Source organism: Lissotriton vulgaris, chromosome 4_1 (genome assembly GCF_964263255.1).
Source record: "Lissotriton vulgaris chromosome 4_1, aLisVul1.2, whole genome shotgun sequence".
In the NCBI taxonomy this organism is placed as follows: domain Eukaryota; kingdom Metazoa; phylum Chordata; class Amphibia; order Caudata; family Salamandridae; genus Lissotriton; species Lissotriton vulgaris.
The window spans coordinates 53,937,777-53,957,824 of NC_141691.1; the positions used below are offsets into that span (position 1 = coordinate 53,937,777).

Consider the following 20,048-nt stretch of genomic DNA (forward strand, 5'->3'; position numbering starts at 1 on the left):
CTTTGTCCTTTGAGCTAATTTTTCCCTTTTCTATTCACTTGAGCACCCTTTTCTTTGCTTACTGCGTCTTGCAGTTTTCTTTTTTTGATCAATTATTTTAGGAACATGTAAATAAATTTGTTATACAAGAGAGATCAAGTATAATTGTGTTTTTTTAATTATTTATGTTGGGTTTGTTGCATTAATATTATTTTTTGCATACAATACATCTCCTCTCCTCGGTTACAGATTCAATCTGTTCATTCCAAAAAATAAGATTTACATTAATTGAGATTGGGAGCTATGCCAAGGACCACTTTCTTGGAGTCACCACAGCACCCGGTGTGCCTTCTCCATTGTGGCTCTTGCAGTAGTGTTTGCTGGGAGTAGTCAACGGGATACCTACAGACAACTAACACTGAATGTTGAAGTAACAGAAACTAAGCTGATAGGCTCCAATGTCTAACCGAGGCTGATATTTGGATTTTGACTCCTTTAAAGCATACATCTTTCTCAGTCACCTGAATGCTCAACCTATGCCACAATACACAAGTCCCCCCAAAAAATTGTGAGACCGCTTAGTCAATGGACAATTGGTGCAACACGATTGCCCTTCACTTTGATAAGTAGAATAGGAAAGAAAGCATGACATTTAGATTACATTTAGGAACATCCATGCAGAGCACAACCAACATGTCTAATACGAGATATCTCCATTAATCTCGTTTGCAAACTGATACTCTTGCTTTAAGTTATCACATTTTGTCCTTTCATTGAGTTGGGCTGTCATAAGGCGTTGTTCGGGGGTAATCCTCTGGTCAGGGGTAAAAAACAGTGCAGTGCCACTGTAACAGGGATGTGGGAAAGGTGCAGTTAAGCTGCTATGTCTGCAGAGCAAGCCTCCCTCTGCAGCAGCAGCGCATACTCTGACATGGCATTGAAGGGATTTTCACCCCCTCCTGCCAAAGATGGAACCGAACGAGTATGAGGTAGTGACCATCACCCTGAGTCTGTCACTGAGAAATACTAATTGTCTTCACTCGCACTTCTTCACCATCGACTGACGGTAATGTGACGCCTATGCCAATACAGCAGCTAAAATGCCATTATTAAATTATTCTCTTTTTAGGCAAGTATGCCTAAAAAGGGGTCCAGTTAAAAAGGGAACTGCCTCCAATGCATGATTTTGCTTTCATACATTGAATTATATGCAATAGGTATGAAATTATAATACTTATGGATGAGTGACGATATGTAAATAAAAACGTGGTAAAGATGCCAGGACTGCGCATTAAGTTTCCAATTCACAAACGAGTGTGCATACCTCAGCATGAAATAAACACCCTCGCCAACTGCCGCCCACCACTAGTTAGGCTAATGCATTTTAGTGCCTATCCCTGCATCTCTAAAGCAATGTCTCACATTATTACTTAAAGGTGCTGCAGCTTTAGTCTCAGTATAGCACTGCCACCCAATACTGAATTTTCTCTGCTGTGTGCGCCCTAGGAAGCCAGTGTGAGCTGGGTCAGGGTCGAAGAGGTCATCTGAGCCTAGGGTTTGCTTACTATGATTTAAATCTTTCCCATCTCATGTCGTATCTAACCATTTGTGCTATAATTAGACCTCCATCTTTTATATATATATATATATATATATATATATATATATATATATATATATATATATATATATATCGTTTTTGCCAAGTTGGTTTGCTTTAAAACTAATTTAGAAAAAGTTTAGACCACATAAAACACTGTGGAAAGGTTTCCATCTTGTATCTATTGCTCTAGGTGTATATTTCAAAGAGTAAACATACTGAATTATGATGATTTGCCCATTTATGTTTACTTCTATTAACACAGAAAATACCAACCAGGCGGGAAAAATACTGGTCAAGTGGCAAACCTAATGACTGCATGTGATACATATCTTTACAACTTTCTTATACCTGCCGTAAAGATGGCCTTGTCCGCTACAGCCACTCTGAAATGTTTTCCTAAAAGCGACCAGGTAGCGTTCGTGGCAATCAATACACGGAGGCCAGGTTGTTTCTGTAAACCACTAGAGTACAATAGACGCAACTGTTCCCGCCTCATTCCAAAGATCAACACGCTCTTCTTCCAGAGAGCAGTAAGCCAGAGAGCCAGTCCGCTATCCCACAAGCGGAGAGTGCCAGCAAGCGCCGTAGGCACCGCGCTTCACCGCAGCACTCCACGCCGGGCCAATCGTTGAAACCCCCCCCACTGGAGGAGGAGGTAAGGGGACCGGGGTGTGCGGCGTGCGGTGGCGGATAAACTAGTGAGCCCCCCTGTGGGCCCCTGTGAGTCTGGAGTTGTAAAAGCTGTGAAGGGCCACGGAGGTCTGTGTGCAGAGGCCTGCCATCGGCCGCGGCACGGCTTGGCTGCAGCGGGGACCCGGAGGCGACCCGGTGAAAGACTCTATATGCTCCCAGGGCTGAGGCTGCGGGACACGGCAAGACTTCGGTTCTGGTTTGGAAAAAAGAGAAACTGGATCTTTTATAAGAATGCCAGCAATGGATGGATTGATTGTAGTGGCCACGAACACTTTGGAGCCGCAGAGAGCTGTACGCCAGGCGACTCTGCTCTTCGGCTCTGGCTCCAGCTGTGGGTTGCAGGACGTGGGCTGTAGTCCGCAGGCGGCGGGTCTCAAGTCAGGGTGTGTGCTCAGTCGTGTTCTAGCCCGTCCAAGTCCTGGTCAGGATCTGCCGCGGGCCCGGAGGTCCTGAGTGCTGAGGCCACAGGAGGTCTTTCTTTGCACTGTTGATAGCAACTCTGACTTGCTATTCCTGGGCTGTCGCAGGCCTATCACCTGGTGGCTTGTGGTGGCTTGTGGCGCCTGCAGCTCTGGTCTCTTCACTCTTGAGCCGCCACAGTCCCCGGAGGGCACCAGGGAATAGTAATACTCGTGGGATTGCAATGGAGAACTCCAAGCCGCTTAGGAAATCACCCAAGCGAAATGGCACAGTCTTACGTGTCGTCTCCCCTGAGGCCAACCAGCAGCAGTTGCCGCCACACCAGGTCAAATCCCCTCAAACTGTTGGCTCATTGTCACAACTTCGGATTAGTTACTTTTTCGACACCCTGGGCCATGACAAACACTCTGATTCCAGTCCTGTTCACCTCAAGTTTACTTTCGGATCATTTTCATTTTCATTCATCATCGCCTAAAGCTCTGGAATCATCTGAGCACCACAAGTTAAGTTCGTTTTCCCAGGATGTTGCAACGACGCAGGTCACCACCACTGTTTTGATCAAGTGCATCTCCGACTGGCTTGGGGAGCCTAACAGACTTAGTCTTGGACTCAGACTCTACTACTCTCACTACAAACACCACTATAATAAACACGGCGGCCAAGTTACAAGTCCAAGCAGAAGTTCACGGCAGAGTGCCATCTACCCCTCCTTTGATGATAAACGCAATGTGGTAGATACGACTCTTAAGCCTTCATCACAATGCAGCCCAGGTCCGGATCCTCCCCAAATCATCCAGAAGGACTTTCAATCGTTAGAGCCTAAAGTTTGAAAGCCCCCTGCCATCTAAGCGATTCTTGGCCTCTTTAGAAGCGTGTATCGAGGACTCCCTTGCTCATACACCGGGCCTCAGCTCTCATCCAATCTCCTCTAGTATTACGCAAAATGATCAAGAACTACCTGTGTTTGTCTCCCAGGGATCTATAAATTCTATTTCGGTCTCACTGACATCACTCTACGTAAAGCAAGACGCAATTGCTAAAGCTATGCTTTGGCAATCTCAGAAAATAGAACTGCAGGTTGACCTATTTCAAACTTCGGCCTCAACACTCTGACCTGGGCTCCAGATTAAGCTCTCTTGAAAGGTCTGCAGGGTTACAGGATAACACTAACATCTGTCCCTGCTCTCCAATATTAAATAAACTTTCCGCTCTCCCAGACATCTTGGGAGCACTATTGGACAGCGTGAAAAATGACACCAACGGAAACTGATTAGTGAATCTCCCTCAAGAACTCAAACTTCAATCTCTTTCGAGGAGTCTTTAGACACTGATACATTGGTTGGCTCTCCATCTGGGAGAAAGCCAACCTTTCCGTCTCTTGAATCAAATCATAATAGCTTGGCTCGTTTTTCTCTGGGTATCAGCCCAGGCAATCTCCAAGTGGGCCCAGAACGCCTCGATCTTAGCAGCCCTGCACTGTTGAAATCAGGTATGCAGCGGCCTAATCTCACTAATGCAATCCAGAAAAATACGGCTCACACTTCTTCGAATCTCCCAATGAAACCTCCTTTGTCAAGGAGGGAGAGAAAGAAATTAAAAAAACACAATCCAAGAAACCACATTTAGCAAAAAGGAGAGTGGGTTTCGACGGGCCAGCAGCTCCTAGTATCCCATATATCAAACCTAAAGACCTTCCTTATTTCCCAATTTTCAATCTGGCTTCAAAACCCAAGATGAAAACCATCTGGACAAGCACGACTCAGGTGTGCAACAAGGATACCATAGAAAAAACAGGACCACCGATACAGGATCCGCCCTTGGGAATACCTCCGCCTTTGGGAGCGACTGAACTTCACACTACAACGGCAAAGTTCGGTTCCCTGCCAAACAAAATCAACAGAACACCTTCTTATGACTTAGGCCTTGGGAGCGTGAACAACACGGCACAGCCAGCGGCAGCTATGCAAGAATCTCGGAACAGCCAAATTAATGGCCAGGATCTGGTAAAAGCTTCGACAGGAGATCCTCCAACTGTATCAAAGGGAGTAGTGAATGGTTGCTCCATGTGCCACCTACCTGAGGCTCCAACCAAAGTCTGCGGGGACTCTTCTATACAAATGCAGAGGCCCCACCAGCCCCAACTTATCTATGCCCCAGGAGCACAAAATCTTCAGGAGGGGAATAATCATTCATCAGGAGCAAAACCTCAACAACTGGAGGTGCTTGTATCCTCAAGCAAACTAGTCAGGAGTCTGAACCATTAAAGCCCGGAAAATGATGCTGAACTGGTCTTTCTTCCTCAATATGCCCATAAGAGCCCACACGACATCCTGAACAGAAATGATCTTCGGCTATTCAATAACATTCCAGCATTGTCTGGGGTCAATTCTTCGGACCTTACTTCGGTCAAGTTCTCCTCAATACCAGGCAAAGGGGGCTCTGAGGCAACCGTGACTACGTGGTCCCCGGAGTCCACAAGGGATGCAATCCTAGGCGAAGTAGGCACATTTGAAAACTGGGGGATTGAAATATGGGTGCCAACACAACAAAAATATCCTCACATCCTCACGTCCTCCTTCCATCGTTCCCTGCAAGGAAGTATATTAGCATCCTAAAGGGGTCCCGGGGTGCAACCCATGCCTGGCTCCCAGAAGCGATGAAAGCGGACCACTTTATAAACCTCTCATGCAACAGCAATCATCGCATGGTGAGCTGAAAAATGAGTCCATGTCCATGCTTCCGATGAATATCACGGGCCCCTTCACCTAGAGCCTGCAAGCATATCTGCCCGGCAGTGTTCCTCCTAACGGGGAAGTCATACGGTCGAATCATAATCCATCACGTCCTGGAATGTGGCTGAGCTAAAGTCAACTATCGCCTCCAAATCAGCCGTGGAATACCTGAATAAAAGCGATATCTGCTTACAGGAGACTTGGTCCCTAGCTCCAACACCTTTTTTCGGCTATTATGTACTTTCAACCAACTACTCAGGCCAAATCACATGGAAGACCCTCAGGGGGCCTCTCTATTTACATTAAGCACAGATGCAAGATAATGGTGACCCCTATTCTTCGGAACTCCATGACGGGGCAAACCGTATTAATTAATGGCCTATTATCTTCTGGCAGGGCCTTACCCATGCTTCTAATCAACTGCTATCATAACTCGATGAAAACCACTAAAAAAACTGCTACAGAGCGATTGATTAAGCATCTGGCAGATCTGTTACTGTAGTTTGCATCAGCAGAAGTTCTGCTAATAGGGGATTTTAACATAAAAGGTCTGGCTAATGTGGGTCCGGCAATCAGAAGCAAAGAACAAGAAGCCACGATTACATTCTTAACCAATCACAATCTATGCTCCGCAAAACAAATTAGATTAGAACAGAATCCCGGGACTTATTTTCCACCAACCTTCAAAAACATCTCCACAATTGACTATATTTTCCTCTCACCGTTTTTAGGAAACCAACTAACTAGGATGGAAATCCCTCACCATCATGTGAGTGACCATAACCCCTTAAAGGTAACAATTGAATTGTTAGTGCTAGCCGCCGCGGAAATAACAGCTGTGGGGCACACAACGCTAGCTGAATGCCTCACTTTAGTCAGAAAAATCAAATGGGATTCATCAGGTTCTACCAAGGTGAGCACTTGGCTTACAGGAGAGACTCCTAATTTCAGGCACAGCTCTTCCACAGACCTACATCATCGGTGGGACAGCGCTATTAGAAAATTGCAAAATCTTTTGACGGGATCCGAGGCCCAACACAAATCTTACGAGCTATGCCCCTAGCAGATCTATGATCCAGAGCTATCTACCAAAAGAAAAGCCCTTAGGAGGGCTGTGCGTCGGCACAAATTGAATGGCACAGCGCGCTGAGCCTACAATATGGCATTACTGCACAAGTCCTTCAGAAAATCAGTATGGGCTGCAAAGAGATTAAAAGAACAAAGAGTGGATAAAAATATTCGCACTGTTACAGGGCAAGAACCTATTCCAGTTCTGGAACTATATGAACAAGCTCCGCTCGTCGAATAACAGAGGGAACGCAGTTTGCGAAGACATCTGGGCCCAGCATGTAACAACTATACGGCAGTGACACGTCTGACTCCGTGGTGACCGATTTAAGAGACCATGTCGATCCAACGCTGACTGAACTCCAGGAGCTGACCTCTGCAGCCGAACTCTCCAAATTTCTGAAGGGGTATTTAAATGTGCGTTGAAGGAGTGGGCCGAACTTCTTGCCTCATTATTCAACAAAGTGTTTGACCCGCCAGCTACCAGACTCTTGGCTCGGCTCGATCTTATGCCCCATCTTCAAGAAAGGAAACCCCATGCTCCCAGCAAACTACCGACTTATTGCCCTACTAGATCTTGAGGCGAAGGCATATGCCCGGTGTCTTCTTAAGCTCTTAGAAGATTGGGTAGCAGAAAACAATATTCTACCTTGCTTTCAAACAGGGTTTCGCTCCTCGGCCTCCACCATAGACAGCATCACAACTTTGGCTTTTCTGAGTCAGCAGGCGGCACAAAAAATCATCTTCCACTCTACTGCTGCTTCATAGACTACAGCGGAGTCTTCTATAAAGTGTCTCGCAAAATTCTATGGAGGAATCTGGACAAATGGGGGATTTCACAGAACCTGCTAGGAGCCCTTATCTCCCTGCACATGAACACCTGGGTGCAAATTAAAACTGGCCCCAAGACAGTCTCCAGAAAAATTGCCATCGGAGACGGTTTGAAGCAGGGCTGTGGTCTCGCCCCGCTTTTGTTCAATCTCTATACTGCCGATCTGGGAACATATCTGAAGAAAAGCAATTTACTCCCGCCAAAGCTGGGTCCTGCAAAATGGGATCTGCATATTTTCCAATATGCTGACGATATTGTTATAATGGACCAGACAAAAACTGGGCTCCAACGAGCATTAAGTAAGCTTCATACATATAACATGGGCAACGCGCTAAAAATCAACCAAGAAAAGACCAAGGTGATGATATTCGGCCGCTGTAAGAACTAAAGAAGTTTAAGGTGGCACATTGGGCCCGCAACTATCAACTCAACAGCAAAATATAACTACTTGTGAGTATGGTTCTGCGAGACTTCAAGATCGACAGCTCATTTAGCTTCCATGAAAAAAGAGCAGGTCCAATAACATACTCCCTGACCCGTCTGAATCAGTCTCTGAGCAGCCCTCCCGCAGAACCTATCTTGAAAGTGATCAAAGCCACACTACTACCCGCCTTAAACTATGGGCATCAGGCCTTTCCCGGTGCATGCTGTGTCAGTCTTGACCACACCCAAGTTTCCATTTGCAAAAAAATCTTTCATCTCCCGAAATTCATTCAGAGGACAAGACTACGTCTGGAGCTGGGACTACAAAGGCAGTCCATCTACTGCGAGGCAGATACTTTGAAATATTTTATAAGGTCATTAAAAGCAGCAGATACCACCCTAAAATTCTGCCTAAAAGATCTTTACCAGCCCTGGAAACCCATGAAATAGTCACATTACAAAGGCTATTAAATCACTAGAGATTGACAGCTTCCGGCTAATCTCCGACACCATTCCATACTGGGTGTGGAAAAAAGTCCTCAACAAGCAGGCGAAACTAATTTCCCATCGGATGGACCTACAGGCTTTAAACACACCAACTGTTTTGCTTCCCTTGAATGTCTCATACCAGCCTGTGGTACCGCAATTTTATCTACTGGAAAAACCTGAACGCAGTGGCACGGAAGAACAAAATGTTTATGCGCCTTCTAGGCCTATGCTCTACGGCCTCCTACAGATGGACTCCTTCAAAGGAGGGGGGGCCTGCAGACTGTGCTCATACCATAAAGAATCATGGACGCACCTTCTGTGTTGCCCTGCTATGGATGCCCCCAGAAGGCATTTATTAAAACCTTTATTTTTAAAATGGGGCACTAGGTCATGCTGGGAGGCGACGGCTTTGTGTTTTACCTCCAGACATTCAAGCGCTTGATAGGGTTGGAAAGTTTGTGGGACTCTTGGCTAATTTCTTTTTACCCTCCTCTGCTCCTGCGCTTCCTGCTCCCCCCCCTACACCCCCCCCCAAAAAACGTATTACTGACTTTTTTCGTCCCCTGGTCTGGCACCTCTTGTCTTAATCTTTTCATTTTTGGACTTCAATAGTAACTTAACACTGGTAGTTTTAAGATTGTTTTTAAATGTATAGATTTCACAGCAATGGTTTTAATTAACTATGCTAAACAAACTAAACTAATTAGCTACTTTAGTTTAGGTAGCAAAATTGTTTGTGTGTTTCAGCATACATGCTTGTATACTGGTGTACACCTTTTGCATTTGAGCATGTGTGTTTTGTGTATGTTTGGTAGTGTGTGCATGTGAGTTATTTCGGGAGCTAGCTTTTACTGATACACAACCACCCTGTGAGCTGCGCTCACTCAAGGCCCATCACCTTTTCTAGGTATCCCAACAGTAACACTATGTATGTATGTGTGTGTGTGTTCTTCTATAGCGCTCGACTTACCCTAGGGCATCTCGGCGCTTGCATTGGGAACCCGTCCTGGCTTTTTCCCTGTGAGAACCCATACTGGGCATCCCCAAGGTGAAAGCCAGGCATCCCGCCGCGGGGGGCCGTTGTGGAGATTAAGCAAGCTTATTGCCCAGAGCTGCATAGTGTGAACTCGTGCTTAGAGAGGGCACCGAAGCGAGAATTATCAAGTCCCTGGACAATTGGGCTCAGGACCCTGCCGCGTCGGGAATCGAACCCTGGTCCCGGGTCCGACTTCTGCTTCAGGGTATGCCTCCTCTAACCAGTGAGCTACACTTCTCCACTAGAACACAAGAAGTCTGCCTTGAAGTAGGATGAACCCATAGACTATGGAAAAGGCAAGCAGACCTATGATGGATGGTCTACAATGTGCTGGTCAAGCTCTTGAGCTCCCCCTTAGGGAACCAATCCTGATGGAGGCCAGCCCAGCCAATTCAGCTCTGCGACCGACTTCTCCCTGTTTCGAGATCTGGCCGCAGCCCCTCTGCAGCGACAAGGACTTGAGGGCAACAGAGTCGCTTTATAGGAGTGATCGCAGATGACTTGCAATTTAAATGGAAAGGCAAGGCACCAGGGTGCCTTGCCCAGCGAAAGGTGTGTCGTTGTTCCAACATCATGGCAACGACTATGCATCGCATAGACTCCCTTTCATGGTGTTTCTGCAGTCAAGAAGTGAGCTCTAGCTGTCAAGGTTATAGCTGTGCCAAAGTTTCAACTTAAATGTATCTTCCTGTACACCCCATCTCCCCGCCCCCCCAACCTGGTTCCACATGCAGCCTACATTCTCCAATAATCTGCTTCTTGCACCCCCACCTGGTCCCTCCCTCCCCTCCTCAGAGCTGTCTAATGTGGAATTGTAAGTCTTTAGACTGCTACTTTCCCCTGAACTTGTAAGCTTCATTTGTTTTTTCATTGCTTTCTAGGCAACGAATTATGAAAAATTGCATGTTTTAGTTTTAACTGAGTTTGCAAGAATGCTCCTGCACTGCACGAAGAACGTGGAATGCCGATAGAATGATGTTGACCTTCGTTTTTATTTTAGGCAGTGTATTGTGGGCTACTTCGTTGTTACGTCTGACGTTAGACACCTGTTTTGTTACTAATTGAAGTTATGACTTCTCACCCCCGCTGGCTGTTGTATTGTTCCTCTGCCGATCGAGTGCTTCTATTGCAATGTCGAAGGGGCTATTTTACATCTTAACTATAGCGGATCATCACTTTCTGATACAGTCCATCTTTTTTTCATCTAAGGACTCAACACAGCAATTTGATTCCTACTGCTACAGATGAGACATTTTGCAAATGTGTAAGCAAGCATGACTGTTAGATGGCTGCCTAATTGCTTTGTATTTAAATATTGGGATTGGTGACCCCACAGTGGCCATCCCCATGTCTTCAGTTCCACCCCTGCTGTCCTTGTTACTGCGGCTCATGGCATTCCCACCTACTGTTCCACCCTCTTTGGAGCTTCACCGCGGCTCCCACCTACTGTTCCACCCTCTCTGGAGCTTCACCGCGCCTCCCACCTACTGTTCCACCCTCTCCGGAGCTTCACCGCGGCTCCCAGTTGTCTGGAGTTTACTCTGCTCCACACCCTATAGATCCTGTGACCTGCTTGGCAGAAACCACCACTTTCTTCTCAGTGCTGAGTTTCCACCAGCATCAGTCATTCAATAGGCCGCTCATTTGGGATGTGGGGCCTGGCAACTGTGCTGCAGTTGTACAGTGCAAATGCATCATCTTTTAAGATCTTGACAATGCAGTGTCTCAAAGCCACATTTACCTCCAACACCACTATAACCTCTATAACCATTACCAGAACTCCTACCATCACCACTAGCCACATTTTCATGTTTGTACATATGCACAGTATTTGACGTTGTGTGAATGTTTAAGAGAAATGGTGATGCTGTTACATCTGAGACTGTGCACCATCCATGGTAATTATTGTGGGAAAAAGTCCAAGCAGCCAATAGGGCTGCCTCTGAACTGGTAGCCACATGCTATTGTCATTTGTGCGTGCATGTTTGCATGCATTACCATTTAAACCAGTCCTACTGGCTTTGCAAATGGATGTTCTCAAACTCAGTCTTTATTTTATTGACGTTGGAACATTTCAGTTCTAGGGTCTATTAAGGTTTAAATTAGCATTTATATTTAACAGAACAGTTTGAGGTGCATAAAATAAGGCAAACCCTTGATTCAGCCTGGTTCTTTGATCCCTTGCTGTTGCCTGCTTCAACCAGTATGCCAGTGGAAAACTCCAGGCTCCTGACGGTAATTAGAGGAGAGAGCGCGTGACCAAACATATTGTCGGCTTGCCTGGCCAGGTTAGATCTGCAGAATCTCTTGCCCTGAATGGTAATGGTTACACAGACCAGATAAACGTTACTACTTGAATTTGTGGTGAACTGCTGGCTGAGAGGTCGAATGACCGACAACTCGGCTGTTCCCCTTCCTCCTTGTTAAATTGGGTGGTAGGTTCACCTGTTAATTATAATGCTTCAGAACGGCAGACTTGATATGAGGCACCATGAGAAATAAAGTTCTGCCCATTGCACAAGCCAGCACTGTGGTGGTGCATGTTCAAGAAATGACCAAGCTTCTGCAGCACAGGCATGAAAGAACTTTCTTTCAGACCAGTAGGGGGACTAGCCTGCCTGGACCCCAGGTTTGGGAGAGGGTACAAGCTTTACACCAGCAGCCAAGGCGACTATGATGGGTAACGGTCCAGCTCCATCACAACAGGACTTTTTACAAGGTACCCACTAATAAAGTGACCTATCCATGGTTTGCAGATACCCTAAACACCAATCGAGGCTTTGAGGATCATCTGAGGATCCTTTATCTGTTCACATCCATTATGTAGCCTGAGTTTGACTAATTCTGGCTATTGTACATTACTTTAAAGCCAGCTGTACTTGCACTGAAGTTGTGTCTGGGAACACACTGGTGTGGATGTCAGAATGTGTTCAGGTGATTGTCTTCTCTTGATGAGCCTTGTAAAAGTTTCTTTTCCAGCTGTGCTTTTACATCCGGGGAAGCAGGGTGAAACTGATGGTCTATCTTTTGTTAAATACTGCTTTCTACTTTCAGGCCACCTTTGCAGGCAGTGCACAGCCTGTGAAGCCATCGTCAATGATGAAACCTCCTTCGGCTTCAAAACTTTACAGGTTCCAGGGAGGAGTTCGACCCCACAGCATATCAATTCGGGGAGAAACTGGGGGAGGTGAGAAAACATTTGTTGGAGGCACGCCGACTCATGACAGCAGGCTTTCTATGCCAGGAACTAGGCCAGCTGAGGACATAATGTCTCTACAAGCACAGCAGGCCCCTGATGGCAAGATTTCCATGGGGCCACCTCGTAACCCAGAGAGCAGAATGCCACTGCGACCACCACGGGCTGCTGAAGCATCTGGGGTCCCTAACATCAGGATGTCTCTGGGACCACAGCAAGCCTCTGACAGCAGTATGACTTTTGTTGCACCTCGGGATCCAGACATCCGGATGGGAACACCTCGAGGCCCAGAGAGCAGGCTAAATCTGGGGGCACCTCAAGGCCACAGCAGTAGAATGTCTTTGGCAGGTCTGAGGCCGCCTGGTGGCAAGATGTCTTTTGGATTAGTCAAGCCACCTGACTGCAAACTCGCAAAGAGCACACCTGCAGCCATCGAAAACAAACTTCCTGTAGCCGTGACCAAGAAACCTATGGGCTCAGATGGAACGGACATCAAAACTGCAATCACAGACGCACAAGGATCTCATAATGCTGCCACACTAGACGGTGGTTTAATGCTGGGAGGATTGCGGCCACAGTTATACAGCAGCAAAGGTTTTGGAAACCGAGCACCAGCAGGTAAGATTAATGTCAGTGATGTAAGGGGTCTTTGCAATTTAAGGTCATTGCATAGTGTGGCTGTATGTGGATCTTAGTAGGTGATGACGTGAATGTGGCTGGCCTCATTGAGCATGCTGTCAATATGCATATTGTAGTGTCTTAATCTAGGGCGAGATTATGAGCCATTGCATAGAACTGCATCTCAGGAGGGGTATCGGAAGTGATTTGCGTCCCAGCACTGAGTCGATTGTTGCCAGGACATGCTTTGGTTCATGAGATCCCAAACCAATGTGCAGTATGTCCTATAGATGGGCTATTACATCTAGAGCTGTTGCATGAATGCCAGCTATGGGGTTGATCTGTTGGGAAGTATTGTGGCCTCATAATTGCTTGATCCCAGTCTGCTAGCTAATTTAGTAGTAGCCTGGGATCTTGAAACGCTGCCACATTACAGATCCCTGCAAGGTTTTTGTTTGTGAGTTTGTACTACTAGTGCAAGTTTTTGAATTTTGTGTCCAACTATTTGCAGAAAGATTTATAATTATCTCTGGGCACTTTTCTTTCGGGTGTTGGTTGTCACTCTGCAGGAACACTGATTTATTGCTTTGGTAGCAAGGTTCACTGCAGATGGTACTGGTGCAATTAAGTTCTGCTTGGAACAGCAGATTTCTACTGCACCTTAACTCCTTTTTAAATGTCTTCTTGACCTTTCTAATGTTTGTTGGTTACTGTTATGCCTCATGTATTTTCTGAGACCATTCTTCTGGTTGCACAGAGCCCACAGACCACTAGTTTTTGCAAGTGGTTTGTGCAACCTTCGGAGCCGACTGGCGGAGGGAACAGCGGCTCCTGACTGAGTCGTCCTGTGGTGGTTATGCAATTGAAAATCTACTTTTAGACCTACTTTACTGTGCCATTGATCAATATCCAGCAGACCACAGGACTTCCCACCTATGTTCATCCCTGCACCTGTTGTCTCCTCACTTTGCCAATGTGCCACTCGTGCTTTGCCGTCACATCTGACATGCTGATTGGAGAAGGCGTAATTGTACTTCAAATTCAAGGTTTGAAGTAAAATTATCATGGTTATAAGCACACCTTTTCTCAGGTACTATTTAAATGTTGTGGCATCAGGCATCATTGACACAAGCGTGATGTGGGTTCCTTTGAAGTTAGACACAAAATAATTCTGAACAAGCATTTGCAATGCAATAAGTCTCGCATTAGTGAAAGTTTGAGCTATTGGCATTGCTAATATTAATGAAACAGCAATAGCTCATACTTTCAGTAATGCTTTGCTGAAGTCATCAATGCCATGTTATTGCGCTGTGACACTCTTCTAAACATGTAACAAGAACTTACTAAGACAAGCTCTGGAAAAAATAATAAATGAACTGAAAGCAGTTGAACAAGTGAATAGGTTTCCAGCATCTACGCCTGCAGGACTTCAGTATTGGAGCTGGGTCACTGCTTACATTCATGGGCCTTTCATTCTGAGGCTTGGACCTGATTTCTGTATCTAAAAGACTTGTTCCTCATGCCCCTGGACAGTCTGAGGTTTTTAAGAGGAATCGTTTCTAGATACTTTTGTTTACAAGTGGTGATCCAAGACCTTTCATCCGTCTGGACTCTGGATACACAAAAGGGTTTGGCAGAGCAGAGTCCGCTTTCTAAAGGAGTTGCAGTAGGTTTAGTGATCGGTGTAGCAGAAACAATGCTGACACTGAGGATGAGGGGAGGCCTTGGAACTAAAAAGCTCACCTAGATTTAAGGAACGATTCTAATCAAGGCTTCTACTCCGGAAGGAACATAGTGGGAATTTAGGCAAAGCACATAATGCAATTGTGAACAAGAATTGTTTAATTAAAAAATGTCCAATTTCATTTTAGTCAATAAGTAGCTGCGATGCAACAAGAAAAACATTTGCTTGGATGTAGCCTAGAGTTGAGCTTGTTCAGGAGCATGAGTATAAACTGCAAACACCACTCCCAAAAACACACCACTTAACTCATGATTTCAATTGGTGGAATAGAAACCAAGTACCAGTGCTGCTGTTGTAACCAGGAGACGTGCACAGCTACAGTTCTGGGTGTTCGACGTATCCAGAGACTCAACTTTGGGCGACCAGTGAAAGTGAACATTATTTTACATCCAGTTCAAACGGTCAAAGGATATATTGGGTAAGTGGTGGCAACAGAAACGTTTCACCATATTTAGAGGCTTGTATATACAAGGTGGCCAGTTGAGCGTGGCACCCCTCCAAAGTCAAAAATGTTTAATACTGAATAAAGTAACATTATACAGACTATTTATCAACCGAACAAAGACGGACCCGGGGAAATATAGCACTCCAGGAATGAGACCCTAAATGAAGGTGGCACTTTGATGAAAGGGGCCTCTCTAGTGTGCATCTCAGCTCTGGGGTGAAGGCAGAAAGATTTCTGATTTTATTATAGCAGTGACCATGTATACAGGACTCGCCAAAACCTGAACTGGTTTATGACATTTAAACTAAAGTTGTATTAGCTAGCTCAATGGTACTAGTTTTATCAACCTCGGTAAAGTGAATTGCTGAATCAGCCGAGCTAAGTCAAACTTTGTGTGCTAAGGGAGTTAGCCTCTCACAGGGGTGTGGGACTGGCGGGTGACCGAAACTTGGTCTAAAGTCTAAATGTTGCTGCAGCAACAATGTTAAAGCAATGCACAGAACCGGGCTGTTAAAGTCAAGTGATGGTGCGAGAAGCGTGCCCGGCTTTCACAACTAGCGATGAACCTTCACTTCAGAAACATATTTTAGTCTCTGGCGAACAACACCGGACGAGGAACTCCGACCACTAACAAAGTTTGCTTCTACATTCAGTAAGTCTGCAACAGAATCTGCTTCTATATTGAGTAAGTCTGCAAGAGAATCTCTGTATTTTGGTTGATAAAAATGTAACCGAGTGGGCACTTTTCCTCTCTGCGCCACACATTTACTTCCATCGCCCCCCACTGCCGGAGGCGGTAAATCTGAGTGCTCAAGGAGTTAACACAAGAACCTGATCAGAGTAATGAAACCCTGCTCCCTATGTGTGCTTCAAGCCTCCCACTCTCTGCTGTGTGGAGGGGGACTTGTCCCCATTGTTGTGGGCCGCAGTGCAAGAATCCGCCAACTGTAGCCAAGCTTAAAAGACACACTCACAAAACAGAGCACACCTTTGTGGTCCTTTAGCAAGGGGTTCCGGATTAGTTGCTTCTCAGTGAAATGGATCCAAAAACAGAAGAAGCCTGCGAGTGCTGCGCTCGCCACAGGGAGACATGTAGTTTCAATTATTCCGCCCGTGTCTGGGCACGATAATTGAAACCACATGACAGCCGGTGCTCGTAGTAGACACCAATAGACCGTGGGCGGAGCAATGCGCCCTCCTTTGGCCAATTGCGTGCTCTCTTGGTAAAAAACACACATGCAAAGCCAATAGCGTGCCCCTAAAGGAAAAGCACACACTCGTGCGTGTGCCATTCCCAAGTCCGCTTCTGAAACCCCATTTTTACCTACTAAATATCTTGCGCTGCGCGAGCACTGCTGCACACTGCAACGCTAGGTGCGAGACCTTAAATGTAGGTCTATTCTTCCTACTGAATGCCACAAGAAAATGCTTTTAAACCCCCCCCCCCCACACTTTTTTTATTCAAACATTGCTCCTCACGTAGCAACGAAGATCTACATTTTCAAAAGCAGAGCTTGCTTACACATCAAAAATGGCGCTTTTGTGCCCCAATGTATTTCATATGGCTTTTGCCAACTGCTCCACAGGAGTGTTCTACCTTTTTCTCCACCTACATTACCCCCACCAGTAGCCTGTAAAGTCAAGTCAGCCCCCCTCATACTTTCTCATTTCTTGGGGCAACACCTTCTCTGATGGACTACCTGCTCCGCCCCTTGGCACCAGTTGAGGTCTGACTCACAACCTTCGATTCTTTGGGGAACAGCCATGTCTGTGCTATGTTGGGCTTTGCCACTTTTGCAGCTGCTACCAACCAGATCTTCTGATATCTGGGCAGGGCTCCTCTCCTGATATTATCGGGGGGAGCCATTTTGCATCCATGGGAACTGCCTAAGACAAAATTTGGGACGCTCTCTCTGTGACCTTCTGCCAGTACTTGTGGATCACCGGGCATTCCCATAGGATTTGAAAAAGTGCCCTGTTGGTTGCACCCCAGAGGTTTGTGTCTGCTCTTATCCTTTGTAGAAGGGCCCTAGAGTGATAGGACTTATGAAGAAGCTTTCTTCACCTCTCCCTCTCCTCACAGCAGGCACAGTCCCTGCTCCTGTGTTCTATTCTGGAATCTGAAGCAGGCACTGTGACCCCCCCCCTTAAATCTAGATATAAACTCAACACATTTCCTTCCGTTATAGAGAGACCAAGAAAAACAGCAAAAAATGAACTGTATCATGCTAGCATTGTAGATTATTTGTTTTTTTAATTGAAAAACTGGCAACTAAAACAGATGCACAAAGTGCTGGAAAAACAAGCTTGACTATATCCACTATATGCACGCTATAAATTAGAATGTCCCCAAACACTAAATCAAAACATGAATGTAAGAAACCAATTAACTCGTGCCTTAACAAATATAATCCAACATCCATCAAGGTTTCTTTGGTTTTCTTTTCCTGTCCAAAGAATCATCCTCCTCATTCGAATGGCTACTGCTACTTTCCATATTCTCCTCAACAACCTTCTCACAAATCCCAAGATTACTCTTCACCAACTTGTCTTCAACTCCCCTCGTGGCCACACCGCTTTCATCACATGGCAAGCCAAAAAACAATCTCATTTCTTACACGTACTTTGCATATTTCTTTTTTTAAGACGGTTTATTTTTAAAATCAGCTCATCATACAGGAAGTACATAGTCTGGAGGCTCCTTGCGAGTGCACAGGTATAATACAATGTAGTCTGCTCCCAAAGGAGTGGCCCATCCACAGCTCTTAAATGTATAAAACAATACGTTAGCACACATAGCAATGACAGACCGAGCAGCAGTCCTAAATTTGTCACCCCCCCCCCCCCCCCCCCCCCCACCCACCTCCCGCACATGACATATCAGATCTGCAGGCGCGCTACCCGGTAGACCTGCCAGGGGCCCCATATCTTCAACTTTTTGGGATATCCTCTACTTTGGTGTATTTTGCCCGCTGACACCAATCTATATCGTTCTCCCATTCTGTCTTTGGGGGGAGGTGGAAGGAGAGACCCTCACCACCTCACAATACAGCGCTTTGCCACACCCGTCGCAAGAGCCAACCAAAGCCTGTTGTCTGTGCCACTCCTCCTCACCTGTATCATCAAAAGCAGCCATTTGACATCCAGCTGCACTAATTTCTAGGACCCTAGACGTCCCAGTCATCACTCCTTGCCAAGAAGTTTGAATCACGGGGCCTTCCCACAGGTAATGGTAAAAGGAGCCTTCATGCTTGCACCCCCTTGCGCAAAGCGGCATATCCACTGCCCCTAACTTGTGTATCAAGGTGCGTGAGTAATAGGCCTGATGCAATACTTGGAGCTGTATGAATCTAAACCCTAGCTTGGATGGCTAGGTCTCGGGGGCTTTGTAGGGCCTCCACCCAGGCATCTTCATCAATGTCCCCAATGTGCCTTTCCAGGTGCATCTCAAAGAACCTAAGGGGTCGGGGAAGTTATTCATCAACTTCTGATAAATCACGGATACTCCCTTATCACAAAGATTCGGAGGTACTTGCAGCCCTCCAATTTGAGGCTGCACATCTCATCGGAATCATTTGGGGGGGGGGGGGCTACGACTGGGTAACACCAATGATTTAGCTCGGTTTATTCTATATCCTGAATCCCTAAGAAAGAGCTCAAATATGTGGAGAATTCTCACTATTGAAAAGTGTGGCCTGGAGATGTACACTGCCATGTGATCTGCATTCAGGGTAATGTTTCTCCCAGCCGCCCATCGACTGAATGCCTCATATCAACGGGTTCCACGCGGATCCAACACTAAAGTGTCTCCAGTGCTAGGGCAAATATCAAAGGCTATTGCAGGCACCTCTGTACATGGTGAAACTCTTAGATATAACTCCATTAACCTGCACCCTTTCCATGGGGGCCGGATAGAGCAACCTCGTCCATTCGTGAAATCGTGGGCCAAATCCCATTCTGGCCAAAGTAGCAAACTGGCAGGCTCATTCAATGCTATCAAACGCCATTGTGGGGTCCAAAGACATTAATGCAGATTGTGGCACCTTTGGTAAATCCGTTATGTGCAGGACCCCATACAGCCTTTCCAATTGAGCCAAGAGCACCTGCACACCATAAAGCCGGACTGGCCAACGTGGGTGATAGAGGGGAGGACGGAGGCTAGCCTGGTAGCAAGGGCCTTGGCCAACACCTTCGCCTCCACGTTCGGCAGGGATATCTGTTCGTAGGAGCAGCACTCCTCCGGGGGTTTGCCGGCGTTCTGTTTTACCACGATTGTGGCTGTGTCTCCTCAAGCAAACAGCCGGTCACCCTTGCCGCCCATAACCTATCCAGCATTGGCGCAGCTATATTTTCGGACATACCTTTAAACCGCTCTAAGGTAACCAATTTGGTCCTGCTGCCTTCCTGAATTGTAGGGCTCTGTGGGCCTTTCCGATTTACCCCACTGTAAACTTCACATCCAGGGCCTCCGCCACCGCACCCGATTAACAGTATGGAGAAGTCCCGTAGGAATTTCTTGCATGCAGCCTTAGATCTAGTAGTCGCAGGTGTATACAGTTCAAATAAGATGTGAATGTATCTTTGTTAGAAGGTGGTTCTGACACTATAGGCCGCCCGGATTTTTCGCTTTTTGAGCACCTAATTGTTGAGCTTTTACTGTGGGGAAGCCTCATAATCTGGGACTCATCCACAGTGAACTCATAATGGAGACTACATGGAGATTTTACTGGTGTCCGCGTGGCTTGACTAGGCCGCTGCGCAGCAGCTGGA

At 46.3% G+C, this 20,048-nt stretch overlaps 1 protein-coding gene across 1 annotated transcript in view; it reads left to right on the plus strand.

The window, feature by feature from the left end:
• The window catches only part of LOC147718350 (uncharacterized), a 395,588-nt gene that overhangs the window by 96,239 nt on the left and 279,301 nt on the right, over positions 1-20,048 (plus strand). Inside the window, exon 3 of the mRNA XM_086918293.1 lies at positions 12,330-13,089. Coding sequence (XP_086774419.1) covers positions 12,330-13,089 — 760 coding nt within the window. The remainder of the gene's footprint in view (positions 1-12,329; positions 13,090-20,048) is intronic.